This window comes from Cyanistes caeruleus, chromosome 4 (genome assembly GCF_971803275.1).
Source record: "Cyanistes caeruleus chromosome 4, bCyaCae1.hap1.1, whole genome shotgun sequence".
In the NCBI taxonomy this organism is placed as follows: domain Eukaryota; kingdom Metazoa; phylum Chordata; class Aves; order Passeriformes; family Paridae; genus Cyanistes; species Cyanistes caeruleus.
In genome coordinates, this window is record NC_141704.1 from 38,425,627 (window position 1) to 38,438,421 (window position 12,795).

General features: G+C 39.8%; 2 protein-coding genes and 1 long non-coding RNA gene across 4 annotated transcripts in view; 2 read left to right on the forward strand and 1 right to left on the reverse strand.

Annotated features, from left to right (window-relative positions):
• The window catches only part of LOC111933695 (uncharacterized), a 23,276-nt gene extending 17,675 nt beyond the window's left edge, over positions 1-5,601 (forward strand). The window contains exon 8 of the mRNA XM_086886287.1: positions 5,276-5,601. The gene's annotated coding sequence lies outside the window, so the exon portion shown is untranslated. The remainder of the gene's footprint in view (positions 1-5,275) is intronic.
• Positions 1-6,725, reverse strand: part of MRPL42 (mitochondrial ribosomal protein L42) — a 7,049-nt gene extending 324 nt beyond the window's left edge. Inside the window, exons 1-5 of the mRNA XM_023933396.2 lie at positions 6,583-6,725; positions 5,344-5,426; positions 3,485-3,548; positions 2,491-2,575; positions 1,053-1,216 (exon numbers count right to left, since the gene is read on the reverse strand). Of these exons, the coding sequence (XP_023789164.2) occupies positions 1,053-1,216; positions 2,491-2,575; positions 3,485-3,548; positions 5,344-5,425 (395 nt within the window). The 5' untranslated portion in view covers position 5,426; positions 6,583-6,725. The remainder of the gene's footprint in view (positions 1-1,052; positions 1,217-2,490; positions 2,576-3,484; positions 3,549-5,343; positions 5,427-6,582) is intronic.
• LOC111933698 (uncharacterized) lies at positions 6,709-11,713 on the forward strand. 2 transcript variants are annotated; one of them, XR_002866836.2, is made up of 2 exons: positions 6,709-6,980; positions 8,334-11,301. It is a non-coding gene; the product is annotated as an uncharacterized LOC111933698 (long non-coding RNA). The 2 variants fall into 2 exon arrangements; XR_002866846.2 differs by having other exon boundaries at positions 6,723-7,257; positions 8,334-11,713.
• The last annotated feature ends 1,082 nt before the right edge of the window (positions 11,714-12,795 follow it).

The following is a 12,795-nucleotide window of genomic DNA, read 5'->3' on the forward strand; positions in this document are numbered from 1 at the left end:
AGCACGCAATAATCCCATCAGTTCTACAGCTGAATAGGCACAAAGGCTGCTGCTTATTCTTAATCCTTTGTGTGAAGTTAATTTTATTACATGGTCAGCCTTCCCTTTGGCTAAAATGATTGCTATAGAACAAAGATATTGAAAGGAGCTGTGCCAGACTTTATGTTAAATAGTGTAATATTTTGCTGAAAAACTAAAAAACAAATTCTTCAGAACAAAAAATGATCCATACTTTCCTCTTAATTATGTTTGTTAAACAAAGCAGATCCTGTCTGATCCTCATTAAAGTGACAGCTACCCTTTGGTCACAAAAGTCCTACCTTTCCATTCCTTATATCTACTCTCAAAGCAAATTAATTAAACAGTTTTCTGTGGACAACAACAAAAAAATTTGCCTGTGTTATGTCTCCATAGCTATAAAATTAGCAGCTATTGAAAGATGGCATACTGTGGAGTGGAAAGGAGTAACACCCATAACACCCACCAGAATGCTGCTTGTTCACATTAGTATACCTGAATGTCCAGAGTTCCTCTTTAAGCTCAGTCATGTATATATACATCTTTCCTCCTCCTCAATTTCTGAATACGAGGCACAACAAAGAGCACTTTTCACCATTCCAAATGAAGAACCTCTACTACTCTCAAATCTGAGAATCATACCATTGAGGTTACTAAGGAATAGGCAATGCATGCTTCCAAGCTGTATTTGCTTATGTCCATTGAGGGTACTTTACATGCTAGATTCTGTCATGGAACTTTAGTAAATGACTCAAAGCAGTAGCTAACTGGATGAATGAAAAATTTCTACACTGTTACATATTTTACCAAAAAAAGTGACAAAGGCTACCAAAGGAGCAGTGTTTAAAAAACCTCCACATTAAATACAGTCTTCCATTTACCCAACACTGCATTGAAAATTTTATGAAGTAACCCAAATGCTAAAGGTACCTTGTCTGACATTACTCATCCTAGGCTGAATCTGGTCATTAAATTATTCCTGTATGTCACTTTACTTCCAAAAGGAACAAACAAATCAAAAAGAAAATACTTACTGTCCCACAGGATACCAGCGATGTTTTGTTGTGTAAAACATTTTGCTGAGCTCTTCAATTGTAGGACCTCTACTGTTCTTTAGCTCTTTTTCATTCAATCTGGATTTTAAAACTTGATCGAGGTTTTCTTCTTTATTATTCACCGGATCTGGCCGTGGTATGGGCTAGCAAAACAGTAATGTATATCCTGTTTCTGCTTGTTTTATTTAATTGAGAAAGTCAAGAAGACAAGCTACATTAGAGTAATCTGTAATGCTATCCAACAGCTGAAACCAAAAAAATACAGAAAAACACCTGCAACTGCACTGACTCTTTATTATCCCTGCCTTCCCACCCTGAATGAAACCACAGCAGCGTGGAGCAGATGTCTAGATGTATCTACTTACCCTAGGGGCTACAGCTGATGACCCTACCCCTAAAACCAGCTTTCTTGTAGTCATTACTGCAGATCTCAATCCTACAATTCACTACCTGAATCATCAGCTTCAGTTCTACTAAGACAAAAGTATCCACACTATTCCCAGTCAGAATTCATAGCAACCATCATCATTGCTAAAAATCTTTTAGTGGACATGTACCTTTGAGAAGAATATCACTTCCTAATTTTTCATGCAACAAGTAAGGCCAAGTTGTTTGTTTTCAATTGGAAATGTAACTACTATTAGAAATATTTTAATTTGTTTTAGCCTTTTACACAAGTTTTTCTTGAGGCATGTGCAACTGAGAGATTTGAGAATACTGCTAGGTAATCTGCAGGCAAAAAGTGCTAAAATGGTTTAGGTTTCAATGGAGAAATTTCACACTGGGTACTGCAGCAACACAGCTGCCAGCTGCAGTATTTTACTAGCACATGAGAACTGGAAATTCAAACAAAAAGTGTACACTAGAAAGATTTATCTAGGTGTTAATCCACAGCACTAGATATACTTTCATCAATGTAAAGAACACATTGAAAGTACTACTGGATAGATAAAAACCAGTATTTAAAGTTCTTTGCGGCTTTTACAAACTCAATGCTGAATGGAATTTAAAGTTTGTGTTGAAAACAGTAGTAGCAGTTCTCCTTTGTATTCTCTTGCCCAGTAGGACATGTGAGCCATAACCTGTGTTCCCATCATCCTCTTTGAGTAGTACCCATGTAGACAGACACTACTTTCTCTGTAGTGCACAAGTGTTCTAGTGCCTTGTTCAATTCTACTAGAGCTACTCTAAGCTGTGATATCTGAGCTCTTCTCACTCTGCAACCTTCGCTCAATTCAACTAAGAGTAAATTCCTCCTCGTGGCAGCAGCTATATTCATCAGTCATTTACTTCACAGATGTGCTGATCACATACTAAAAAGTATTTCAAATTTAAAAAGATGCTTAAGACTCAAACCTGTAAACTACTAAATGCCTTTACAAGAGTAAGAAATAGAAATGTACACACTTGGACATACTTTTGTATGCTCGTATGGAATCTCAAGTGAAGGGTGGTAGCAGACAATCGTCTTCAAATCGGATGTCAGTGCAAGTTCCACTTTGCTATAAAAATAAAAAAATTCATAACTTTCAGAAGTACTGAACAACTGAGAAGCCAAAGTCCCAAAGAAAACTGGATTTGACCCTACATTTATGAAACCTTAATAATCTATAAAATAAGGGTCATAAATATTTGATCCAAACCTCCAATATTTTGTTTCCTCAGTCATCTTCCTTTTTCTTTTTCAATGGAGAAGAAAAAAAGGGCTAAAATAAATTACTAAAATAGCTGGAAATATGGTTTGGAAAAAAAAAGACTGAAATAGTTGCATATAAAACTCTAAACAGATGAGGATAATGATCTCTAGGACAACATGCCTTCACAAGATGCATGGCATCTGTAATGAAGTAACAGCAAACAAAGCTTGGTTTGGGGTTCCATCTTTTCTATTACATAAAAAATGCTGAACAAGAAGTCTTACTGAGAGTTTCATTGTGAGAATATAACTTTTCTCACTTTTCTTCCCCTTCCCATGACACACTAAGCTTCCTAAAACTGTGAATGACATGAATTCAGTGTTTCTCACTATATATCTATCAGCTTTTCCTATTGCTACACAGGTTTCCCATGCAACAGTACAAATATACCTGGACTTTGTCTGAACAAGCATCAGTGGGAATGACTACTCTAAGCTAATTTTGCTCTTCCACAAACAAAACTGCAGGGGAACTGGGGTCATCAACAGTTTATAATGAGTCCTGAATGACTTTTCATTATATTGAAATTGGATTACATTACATTAACTTCACAATCATTACTATCATTCATTTTTACTTTAGCTAAAATCATTACATATATCCCATATTGGCAATAGATGTGTTTGATACTATAATATGATGACTTCACAACAGAGAGTTGCCCTGGAATAAACATTACATGAAAAGGCCACACATCAAAGCATGTTTACATACCAATTGTAGTCTTCAGGGAGAACTGAGAATGTAGATTTAGGGCAAGCATGATACACAGCTCCATCTGCAATAAAAACCCAAGTAAAGAACTCTGATGTAGAAACAAGCAGAGCTGTACCAAATTAAGAATGTTTACATTTTCAATTTTCATTCTTTTTCAAGTCTTAATCAGGGATAATAATCATATTCAGTTTTAGATTAACATAACCCAAACAGTCTAAATAGAGGTTCATTTTAGTACACAGCTTTCTAGCAGTGCAATAAATAAAAAAAAAAACAAACCAGTATGCAGGCAGCTACAACCTATACTTACCTTCCTAGCTCTATTGTTTTCCTGAGTAAAATCACTGTATGAACAAAATACCTATAGAATTCAACATTAGGAAATATCTTTTATATATGTAAAGAACATTACCTTATAACTTAGAGGGAAGATCATCATTTCAATCACAGCAATATTTCTTATAAAGATCAAAAGGAGGGGGGCTCTGACTGGATATGTAGAGAAATGTTTTCCTCATGAGGACAGCCAACCAGGGGGATTGAGACCCAGGCAGGTTTGTGAGTTCTCTGTCCTTGGAGATTTCAAAGACTCTGCAAGCCCTGAGCAACCTGATGTGACTGCAGAGCTGACCCTGTTTTGAGCAGGAGCTTGGATCACAGACCACTCAAAGTCCCTTCCCCATGGTTTGACTGCCATTTTTTTAATAGAATAACTTAGGTTGGAGAAGACTTTTAAGATCATAGAGTCCAAACACAAGCCTAATATAAGGTGTTCAATAGCCACTCACACGGGAATCATCCTGTAGGCATTACCTTCCACAACAATGCAGGTATGCACGCCTCAGGTGGGCGTGGGACATGCCTGGAGCTGATTTCCACTGAGAACCCACTTCCTTTATTACCAGAACATGACACAAATCCACATGGAAGTTTCTGTGTCCAGTGAAGCTTTTTCAACAACTATGCTTTTAGAACAGAACTGTGATCACAAGAAACAAGTCTTCGCATGTTCTGAGCTTTCTCTTAAGTCATAAAAAGGCATCAACTTTATCTGGCATTATTTTATTTAGACCATCTTTTAATACAAATAGGATTCTTCATGGATGCTCCTAGCAGAGCAAGAGAGCATTCATTGTGTCAAGACTGCAAAGGCTGAAAAAACCAAGAAGAAACTTTTGTTTGTAGCTATTTTCCTCTCAGAAATATTTTAGATGCAAATTCTTAAAATTCAGAATTACTGTTAGCACTTTCATGCTTCAGTTCTTCTAATGAAACTGTTCTTAGGTATTAAGCAGCCAAGTTTTAGCAAGTTATAAGTATTTCTTCCTAAATTTTTTTTCCCTTCCTTGCCCACCTACCTCTAAAATGTAAAATGTTTATTCTATTTTCTCCATTACTGTCTTTTGTACCACTTTTACTATCTTCCCTATGTCTTCCTATTGATGTCTAAAATATGGACAAAAATCTAAGAAATAGTACTGTCTGTTTCTATTTGTTCTCTGTTTATATTAGGTAATGAGAATTTACTACAGCCTTTTCTCACCGCTTTTCTAAGTCTGAAAAAATAAATTTAAATCTTCAATCATAATCAGTGGTAAAAGGGGTAGTATTTACAAGCTAATCTATAAATTTGGGGAGCATCCTATTTGGATCATGAAGGCTTTAAAAGCACAAAAAGAGAAAAAAACAAATAAAGATATCCTTTACTATTAGAATAGAACACAGACTAATAGACTAGATTCTGTTCAAATAGAAAAATCATTTCCATGCTTCCATTACTTTAAACAGTACAGGAAAGAGGCTCTCAAGGAACAAATTTTAATATAGGACCTCCACAATTCCACATCACTACTTACTCTGCAGTGGGACCTGCTTACAGGTTGCTAGTGAACGCATCCGGAAGAGGTGGGACCATGCAGATCTAAGTGACATTGCCATGCTGAAAAAGCAGAGAGGAAACCAGTCCTGGACAAGATGGAACTCAAAGAACTCTTTTTCTCTGCAGAACACACTCTGAAAGAAACCAGTTTCATAACTATTCAGGCTACAAAAGACTGACAATTAAATTTCTTGAAAATCTTAGGGAAAAATAAAATAAAATCTGTGCAACATAATTCTTCATTGTCAATTGTTTAGAAGTCCTTATCACTTAAGATAATGGTACCTGTCTCCTTAATAGTCAAAAGTAGCACAAGACTTTATTTACTGAGTCTTTGAAGGTTCAACTTAAAAAAAAAAGCTTCCATGCCTGTGTCTTCTCACAGGCTTTTCTGTTGGTACTCACCCACCTAAAAATTGCATCCTTCCTTCTGCACACTCCATAAAATAGCTCATGAAATGTGCTTTTCTTGTTCACAATATAAATATCATCACCCAGTACAAAAATAGAAGTACTTATAAACTCCACTTGCTGTAGTGAAAAACCTCTCTAAATGCAGCTAATTGGTTTCATCCATCTCAAAAGCAATACACCTAAAAACCCAGAAACACCATTTAGAATATTTTAAATGTTACCCAAAATTTCGCAGTAGCAGAAAGACATCTTATGTTTTCATTGTCTAGTGAAAAATAATTGCTTTAAATAGAAATTTATAATGAAACCTAGAAAAATGTAAAAGTTTAGGGATATAAAAAAAAAAATTAGGGATAAAAAAAAAAAAAGTAACAAGAACTCTTTAAAAGTACTTCGTATTTTGTGCTTCAAAACATCACCAGAAATGTGCATTTTCCAGTTTCGACATATAATTATTCAGCATTCTTTTTATCTGTGCCAATGCTGCTCAAGTTCGGGTACCACCAACACCCACAGAGCTGCTCACAGCCTGCCCTCAGAAGCTCATTAACAAAAAGGGTGCGAGGAACGCGGCGGATCTCGGTCCAAGGACAGGGGTCAGGCACCAGCCCGTTCCCAGCCCCACCCACTGCGAGGACCGGCTTGAATGGGCACATTCCCGTCCCTGAGACAGGGCACAGGAAACTCCGACGCGTGTGCCAGCAACGCGCGGGAACACCAAACCTGAGGCTTAGAATTAAAGAAGATATTTAGCATTTTAAAAATAAAGGTCACTAATCCGTCAAAGCAAGCATTAGAGTACCCGTTATAACAGTCCTGAGCGCTCCGCACAGGGTTCAGCCCCTCCGAAAGCGCGCAGAGCCTCTCCCGGCCTTGCCCCGCGCCAGCCCCGCCGGCGGAAGCGGCGCCGCGCGCCCGTTCCGGCTCCGGGGGCGGCTCGGCGCGCGGCACGCCGGGACCCGCAGTGCGGCCCGTGAGGGGCACCGGCACCGCCCTCAGCCACCTCCCCTTCCGCCCTCAGCCGCTCCGGCACCGGAGCCGCTCCGCAATAATGTGGTGGTAGGAAGGGCTAGGCCGGGCCGGGGAGCAAGCGGACGCAACAAAACACAGATTCACCGAATCAGTTCGGTTGGAAAAGACTTCTGAGATCGTCCAGTCCAATCTTTGAGCCATCTACACCTTGACTCCTAGGCCACGGCAGTAAGTGCCATGCCCGGTCATTTCTTGAATACCTCCAGTGATGGTCAGTCCACCATCTCTTTGGGGAGCCTGTTCCAATGTTTAACCCTTGTTCCTGTGGAGGAATTTCTCATGATGTCCAACCTGAACCTCCCCTCCCTTGAGGCTGCTTCCTCTTGTGCTGTTGTCCACAAAAACCCTGATTCATTACCTGGTGTGCAACAAGCCAATAATTAGCCACTGTGGACAACACTGTCATAGGTTGTCCAACCCCCGCCTCATTACAACCACTTTTCAGGTAAGTGTAGAGAATGACGAGGTTCCTCTGAGCCTCCTCCAGGCTAAACACCCCCAGCTCCCTCAGCCGCTCCTCATAGGGACCCTTGGTCAAACACTCACTGCTCGCTCCCCTGGTCCCTGTGCTGGGAGGCTTTTGGGACCTCAAACCCACAGTGAAGGCACTGGGACAACCTCGTCATGGGCAGCAGCTGTTCAGCTGAGGGAGAGGGCACAACTCCCCAGCAACAGGCAGCAGTGCACCTGCCGGTCCTGGGAGCATGCCAATGTGCCATAGTCTTATATTAGCTGCAAAATAATCCCCTCTGATCCCATAATTCAAAGGAACATTTCTAACATTATTGGTTATTTCACAAGCTTGCAAGCATAGCCTGCTTGCTTTCCAGGTTAAATTACACAGTTGGCTGCAGTAGCTTCCACTGTTCAGTCAGCCAGATCTTCACAGTACCTGTAATGCTCTTCCACAGGGAAGGCCTGTGGATGTCATGGAGATGAAATTGCATGTTTCCAATATTCAAGGCATACAGAAAACTCACCTGAATGTCCCAGGCAAACTGCTGCTCTGGGACTACTTGCTGTACTTCTTTCATAGACTGAGTCTCAAAGTGTTTCAAAGACAAGGTTATATTTACACAACATTGATAAAAGACAAGAAGACAAAAATCAATTGTCTGACCTGCTGCTCTAGTATCTGTAATGGCTCCAGCACTTTAGGCATTTACACATCCATGAAGCCTCTAAGTCACATCAGCAGACTTTGTCTCCATTCCTGCCACAGCATTACCCTTCTGGAGACTCTTGGATAGTGTCTCTTGAAAGGTTGCAACCTCTTCCAGATATCTTCCAATGATTTCACGTTTTCTGGTCATTGATTGTGGTACTGCAGTTTTGTGCTGTCATCAGTGAAAACCTCACAATTTCAGCATTGTTTAACTTTGGTCTGTAGTTGCAGAGTTGTAGTTACACTGATAACTTCCAGCAGTATAGCAGAAGTGTAGTCAGAAATCAGTAGTCAAGAGCTGACCACTCCCAGTATCATTGACAAAGGTTTCTTCTTGAATATTTTTCTATACATAGGAAGATGGAACACATCCATTTCGGGGTTCCCTGCAATATTAGATTCATTGCACCATAGAAAAAGGGGACAGAGATGGGCCAAAATGTTTTACATACTACTTAGATGCAACCAAGGTGAGAAATCATAGCTTCACTACAAAGCTCCTCCAGATTGGTGGAGATAAACTCACTTTTTCATTCCAGCAAGTTTCTGTGTTCAGATACAGAGGCATTGGATCTGAGTTCATGCACCAAACAGAAGCAATACAGTTCTGTGTATTTTCTGCTGTGTACCAGCTCGTGATTCCCACAAGGAAATCCTTGTACTAGGATGAGGACAGCATCCTATCCAATTCAAGCAAGACAGTGGTTCTACTGATGGACAAATAAAACACTTGGAGGATTTTAAACCCAAGGACAGTGCTTAAAAAATAAAATGGTAATAAACTGTCCAAAACAAGTGCACTCTGGAAATTCAAAGAAAAGAATGAATCTTCATTTAAAGACTGAGCTTCAGGAATATCTTGTCCATATGCATAGTGGGGGTAAGCAGTTATGTCAAAGTCTGTCTTGCCAGGAGGAGTTTGTGACAACGTGGGAACTGCTCAGGATTCTTGACTTACTCCTGGTCAGCTGCAGTGTGACACACCTGTATGTAAATGCTATGTGTGTTACTTGTGTGTGTGTGTGAACCTCTGACAAGCACATTAGGCCTTGATTTCCTTCCTAGGAAATACTAAGTGAAATTAAATCTTCTCTGACTTTTCTAGAAGACGGTTATGAATTAATTGTCATAGCTTCTTTTAAAGATTGCCTAAAGTCAGGGATGATGATGATGACTGTGGTTGACAACTCTGATTCTTAGCTGCTTTCTCAAAAGGGTATTGTTCACCCATGCAGAAGACAAAAATTCTTTGCTGTGCAGAGGAAAACTTGAAATTAACTCCTTTCACAGCTGGAGACAACTATAAATTTCACCTATTTCTTTCTTCAGTGTAAGATACTTCTTTTTTCATCTTCTTTATATGGACCTGCAACTGTTAAAAAAAATTAAAAACCTCCCTAGTCCCTTAGAAATTATCACCCAATTAAAAAAACACTAAACTTGATATGCTTGAGTATATTAGTCATGATTACAATATAAGACTTGTGTGATGCTCCAACCTTACTGTTTCCTTTAATAACTGTTTTGCTTTAATAAAGACAATTTTTTACTCTTCAGTGCCATATGTACTTCCTGAGGACTGCATATAGACACACACTTGCAGATATGTGTGCTCTCCTCAGACAGAAGTTTGAAAAAGTAGAGTTTCTAATTTCCTGGTGAATGTCACTAACAAGTCTCCTAATGGTGGGATTTTACAGGCTGGTGGCATTGAGTTGTTAACTGCTAAGCAGCTAATTCATTAATGAGATTGTAAAGATCAACAAATCTTTAATTTGAAGCTACAGTCTGTACTGCTTGTTTTCAATCATGTATATTGTTCTGTAAGGATTTTATTCTGGAAATGTGCACTTTTAGATCATCCCCATAATGGCAAATCTTGTAACTTAAATCCTAGTCCTGGAAAGTTGCAATAGAAGGCACAGAACTTTATTTTTACTTTTTAAAAACTGAACCACATACCCTGTTAGGCTTCCAGGCTATTTTTAGGTGGTTTCTATAAAAAGATTTTTAGGAGATAGTAGATGAGGTCTACCCCCTCCCTGACGCATAATGTTCTGCAAGTGTATTCTTAGCAGCATGTTCTGACAGATTACAGCTTTCTAAAGGGAGATGGGAATTGCTTAAGGACAGCTCAGAAGCGTGACTACACACTTCTCCAGCATGTCTGGAGATAGGGTTATTAATAACTGCCACGGCCCTTGCTTGCCTCAGCAGCTTGTAGACAGCAAAAGGGGGAGTCGCTCAGTCTGTATTGGCTCAACAGGAAGGCTGTTCTCCCCGTTACCTGTGGAGATACTCTGGAGGGACTAATGCTGAGTTCCAGACCTCTGGGACTTCATGTCTCTGGAAAGCTGGAAAGTTTTGTTTCCAGGTTGCTCTCTTACTGAAGATAAACCATTAAACTGCTTTTACTCCAATAGTCAATTACAAACTTCTCCAGGAAGTGCTCTAGCTGATCAGATGGTTGAGCTATAGTTAGGCCACAGACGCTATATAGTAATGAGGGAAGGACTATGTTAGTTGGCTCTGTTTTAGAAGAACAAATTTATAAATCAGAGTTATCATCTGTACTGGCGTGGGTTTTGTGTGAGCAGTTGCACACACACATACACAGCCTTTCTGAGAAATGGAAAATTGGGACCTGGCTGTTCTAGCTCTTTTGCTGCAGTGGCATATTTAGGAAATTGTTACTTAGAAAAACCATTCAGGCTAGATCATTGGCAAACTGAATATAATGCACATTTATTTTTTTCATAGAAACCTATTCTATTTCTATATTCATAGAAAATATTCCTAGGAATAAGCATTTGGCTTCCTTTATTTCCTTTTAAACTGGCAAGGTACTACAGAATCATACCTAGAAGTGGACCTGAATTTGTGAATGGATGGATGTATTTTGTTGCAAAGGTTATGTCTTAAAAATGGGGATGAATGGGCCTCCACTCCTGAAATACTGTGTCTTAATTTCTATGAGGTTATCCGATAAAAGTAGGAATCAAATTTCTAATAAGACACTGTAGTTTAGTTATGGTCTTAATTCTCAAGTTTTCTCAAGTCATGTTGTAGACAGACAGATTTCTATGTTTTAAGTCAGGCCTGTGTCAGTAGGGCCTCTTCATTCTTTATCATATCTCACACCATCTTATCACTGGTCCATCCTGTTACTGGTAAGGAGGAAGCTACAACTGTAAATAACAGATGACAAAACTAAAGTGCCTCAGTAGTCACCTGCAGCCTAAATAATTTGTGTTCCTGTTGATTACCATAGTTCAAGGAAACAATGTCTCTATTCAAGCAGCCCCTTAATGAAAAAAACAAAAATTATTTGCTACAATGAAGACTCCTACTCATAGCACGGCATTTTGATGTTCTAAGTCGGTAAAACATATAACTGGTGGGGTTTTTTTCTTCTCTCAATACAGTTTAACCCAGTCCTGCCAGTTCAGATAATTTTGAAATTGTCCAATGACACTTTAAATTACTGCTAAATGAAAAACACTGCACCTCTGTGCCTTAGTTTGTCCCTTTGTACAAAGCCATCACAGCAACTCTTGTGAAATTACTCTGCTATTTACTGAATATTTTTAATCTAAAATTTGGATATTACTGTGAGCATTCATTCTGTATGTGTACATACATACATCTGGTTTTTGCTGTAGAACAGATTTTCTACAATACTTGGGAAAAATATAGAAATGCTGTTAGGCAAAAATAAAGAATCTGGGGTTTGAAAGAGAGTTGTAATTACAGTAAAACTGTAAGATTGCAAAGAGGGATAGGAGGAGGAAATAAGATTAGTCAGCCCCAGGCTCAGCTGGCCTGGATGCACCCACTCAGTGAGTAATTCAATGACAGCAGAAGCTGTCACAGGAAGATGGTCAGCAGCTCTATTGAATTGTTCTGGGCGTATTAATTGCCTAATTGCAACTACTTCTTCACCTTTCCTGTCTATAGTGGCATTATAGAACACTTTGTGGGTGAATAAGGTGGTTGCCTAACTTTGTTCTTGGACCCGCTGTAATCCCAGCAGTGGTGTGATAATCACAGATTTGTGGGAGGAGGACTGTGCTCTCCATCCTGGCCTTTGCAGTGGTGCAGGGGGACAAGATCAGCTCAGCCAACAGAACAGGTCACTGCTGTGGGAGGGAGTGGTCCTACATGTGCACCATCTCACTCTGTTTTCTGCTGCTTCTCTTCTGCCAGCTCTGATGTCTCAGTGAGCTGGTCAGAAGGGTAATTTAGCAAAAAAAACCACCACCACCACCAACAACCCCCTATACCCCAGTAGATACATACCAAAGGCAAGAGTGGATCAGGAATATAGGGCAGGGAAAGGGAGCAGAACCTCAGTGCTGCCTGCAGCTTCTCCAAAAGGCTAAGGGGCATCCAAAGCTGTGTTAATTACTCACGGATACTGCAATTTCACTTGGGTGCAATTTCACTCCCACTTCTATTACCTTTTGTTGTGTGGGGCTTCCCAGACCCCACTGTAAGACAAACCAATTCACCAGTCCAGCAGAAGACTAGACTGAATGGCTGTTTTTCTGCCAAGTTAGTGTATTGCATCAGCTCAGCAGAATGAACAGCAGGGAAAATGCCATGTGCAAGGAAGGAAGGCAGGAGTGAGATGGGAAAGGGGAAAAAGAAGCCCTCTTTTTAACACATTGACTCAGCTGTTTGGTCTAACTTAACCTCAGTATGTGGTTTCACACTATCCCTAATGCAGGGAACTACAGAAAATCCTTTTCTCACACTCTCAGGCATGGGTTCCTGTCGCCTTGTTTATGCCTCACCTGTACATCTGTGTGGCTGCCT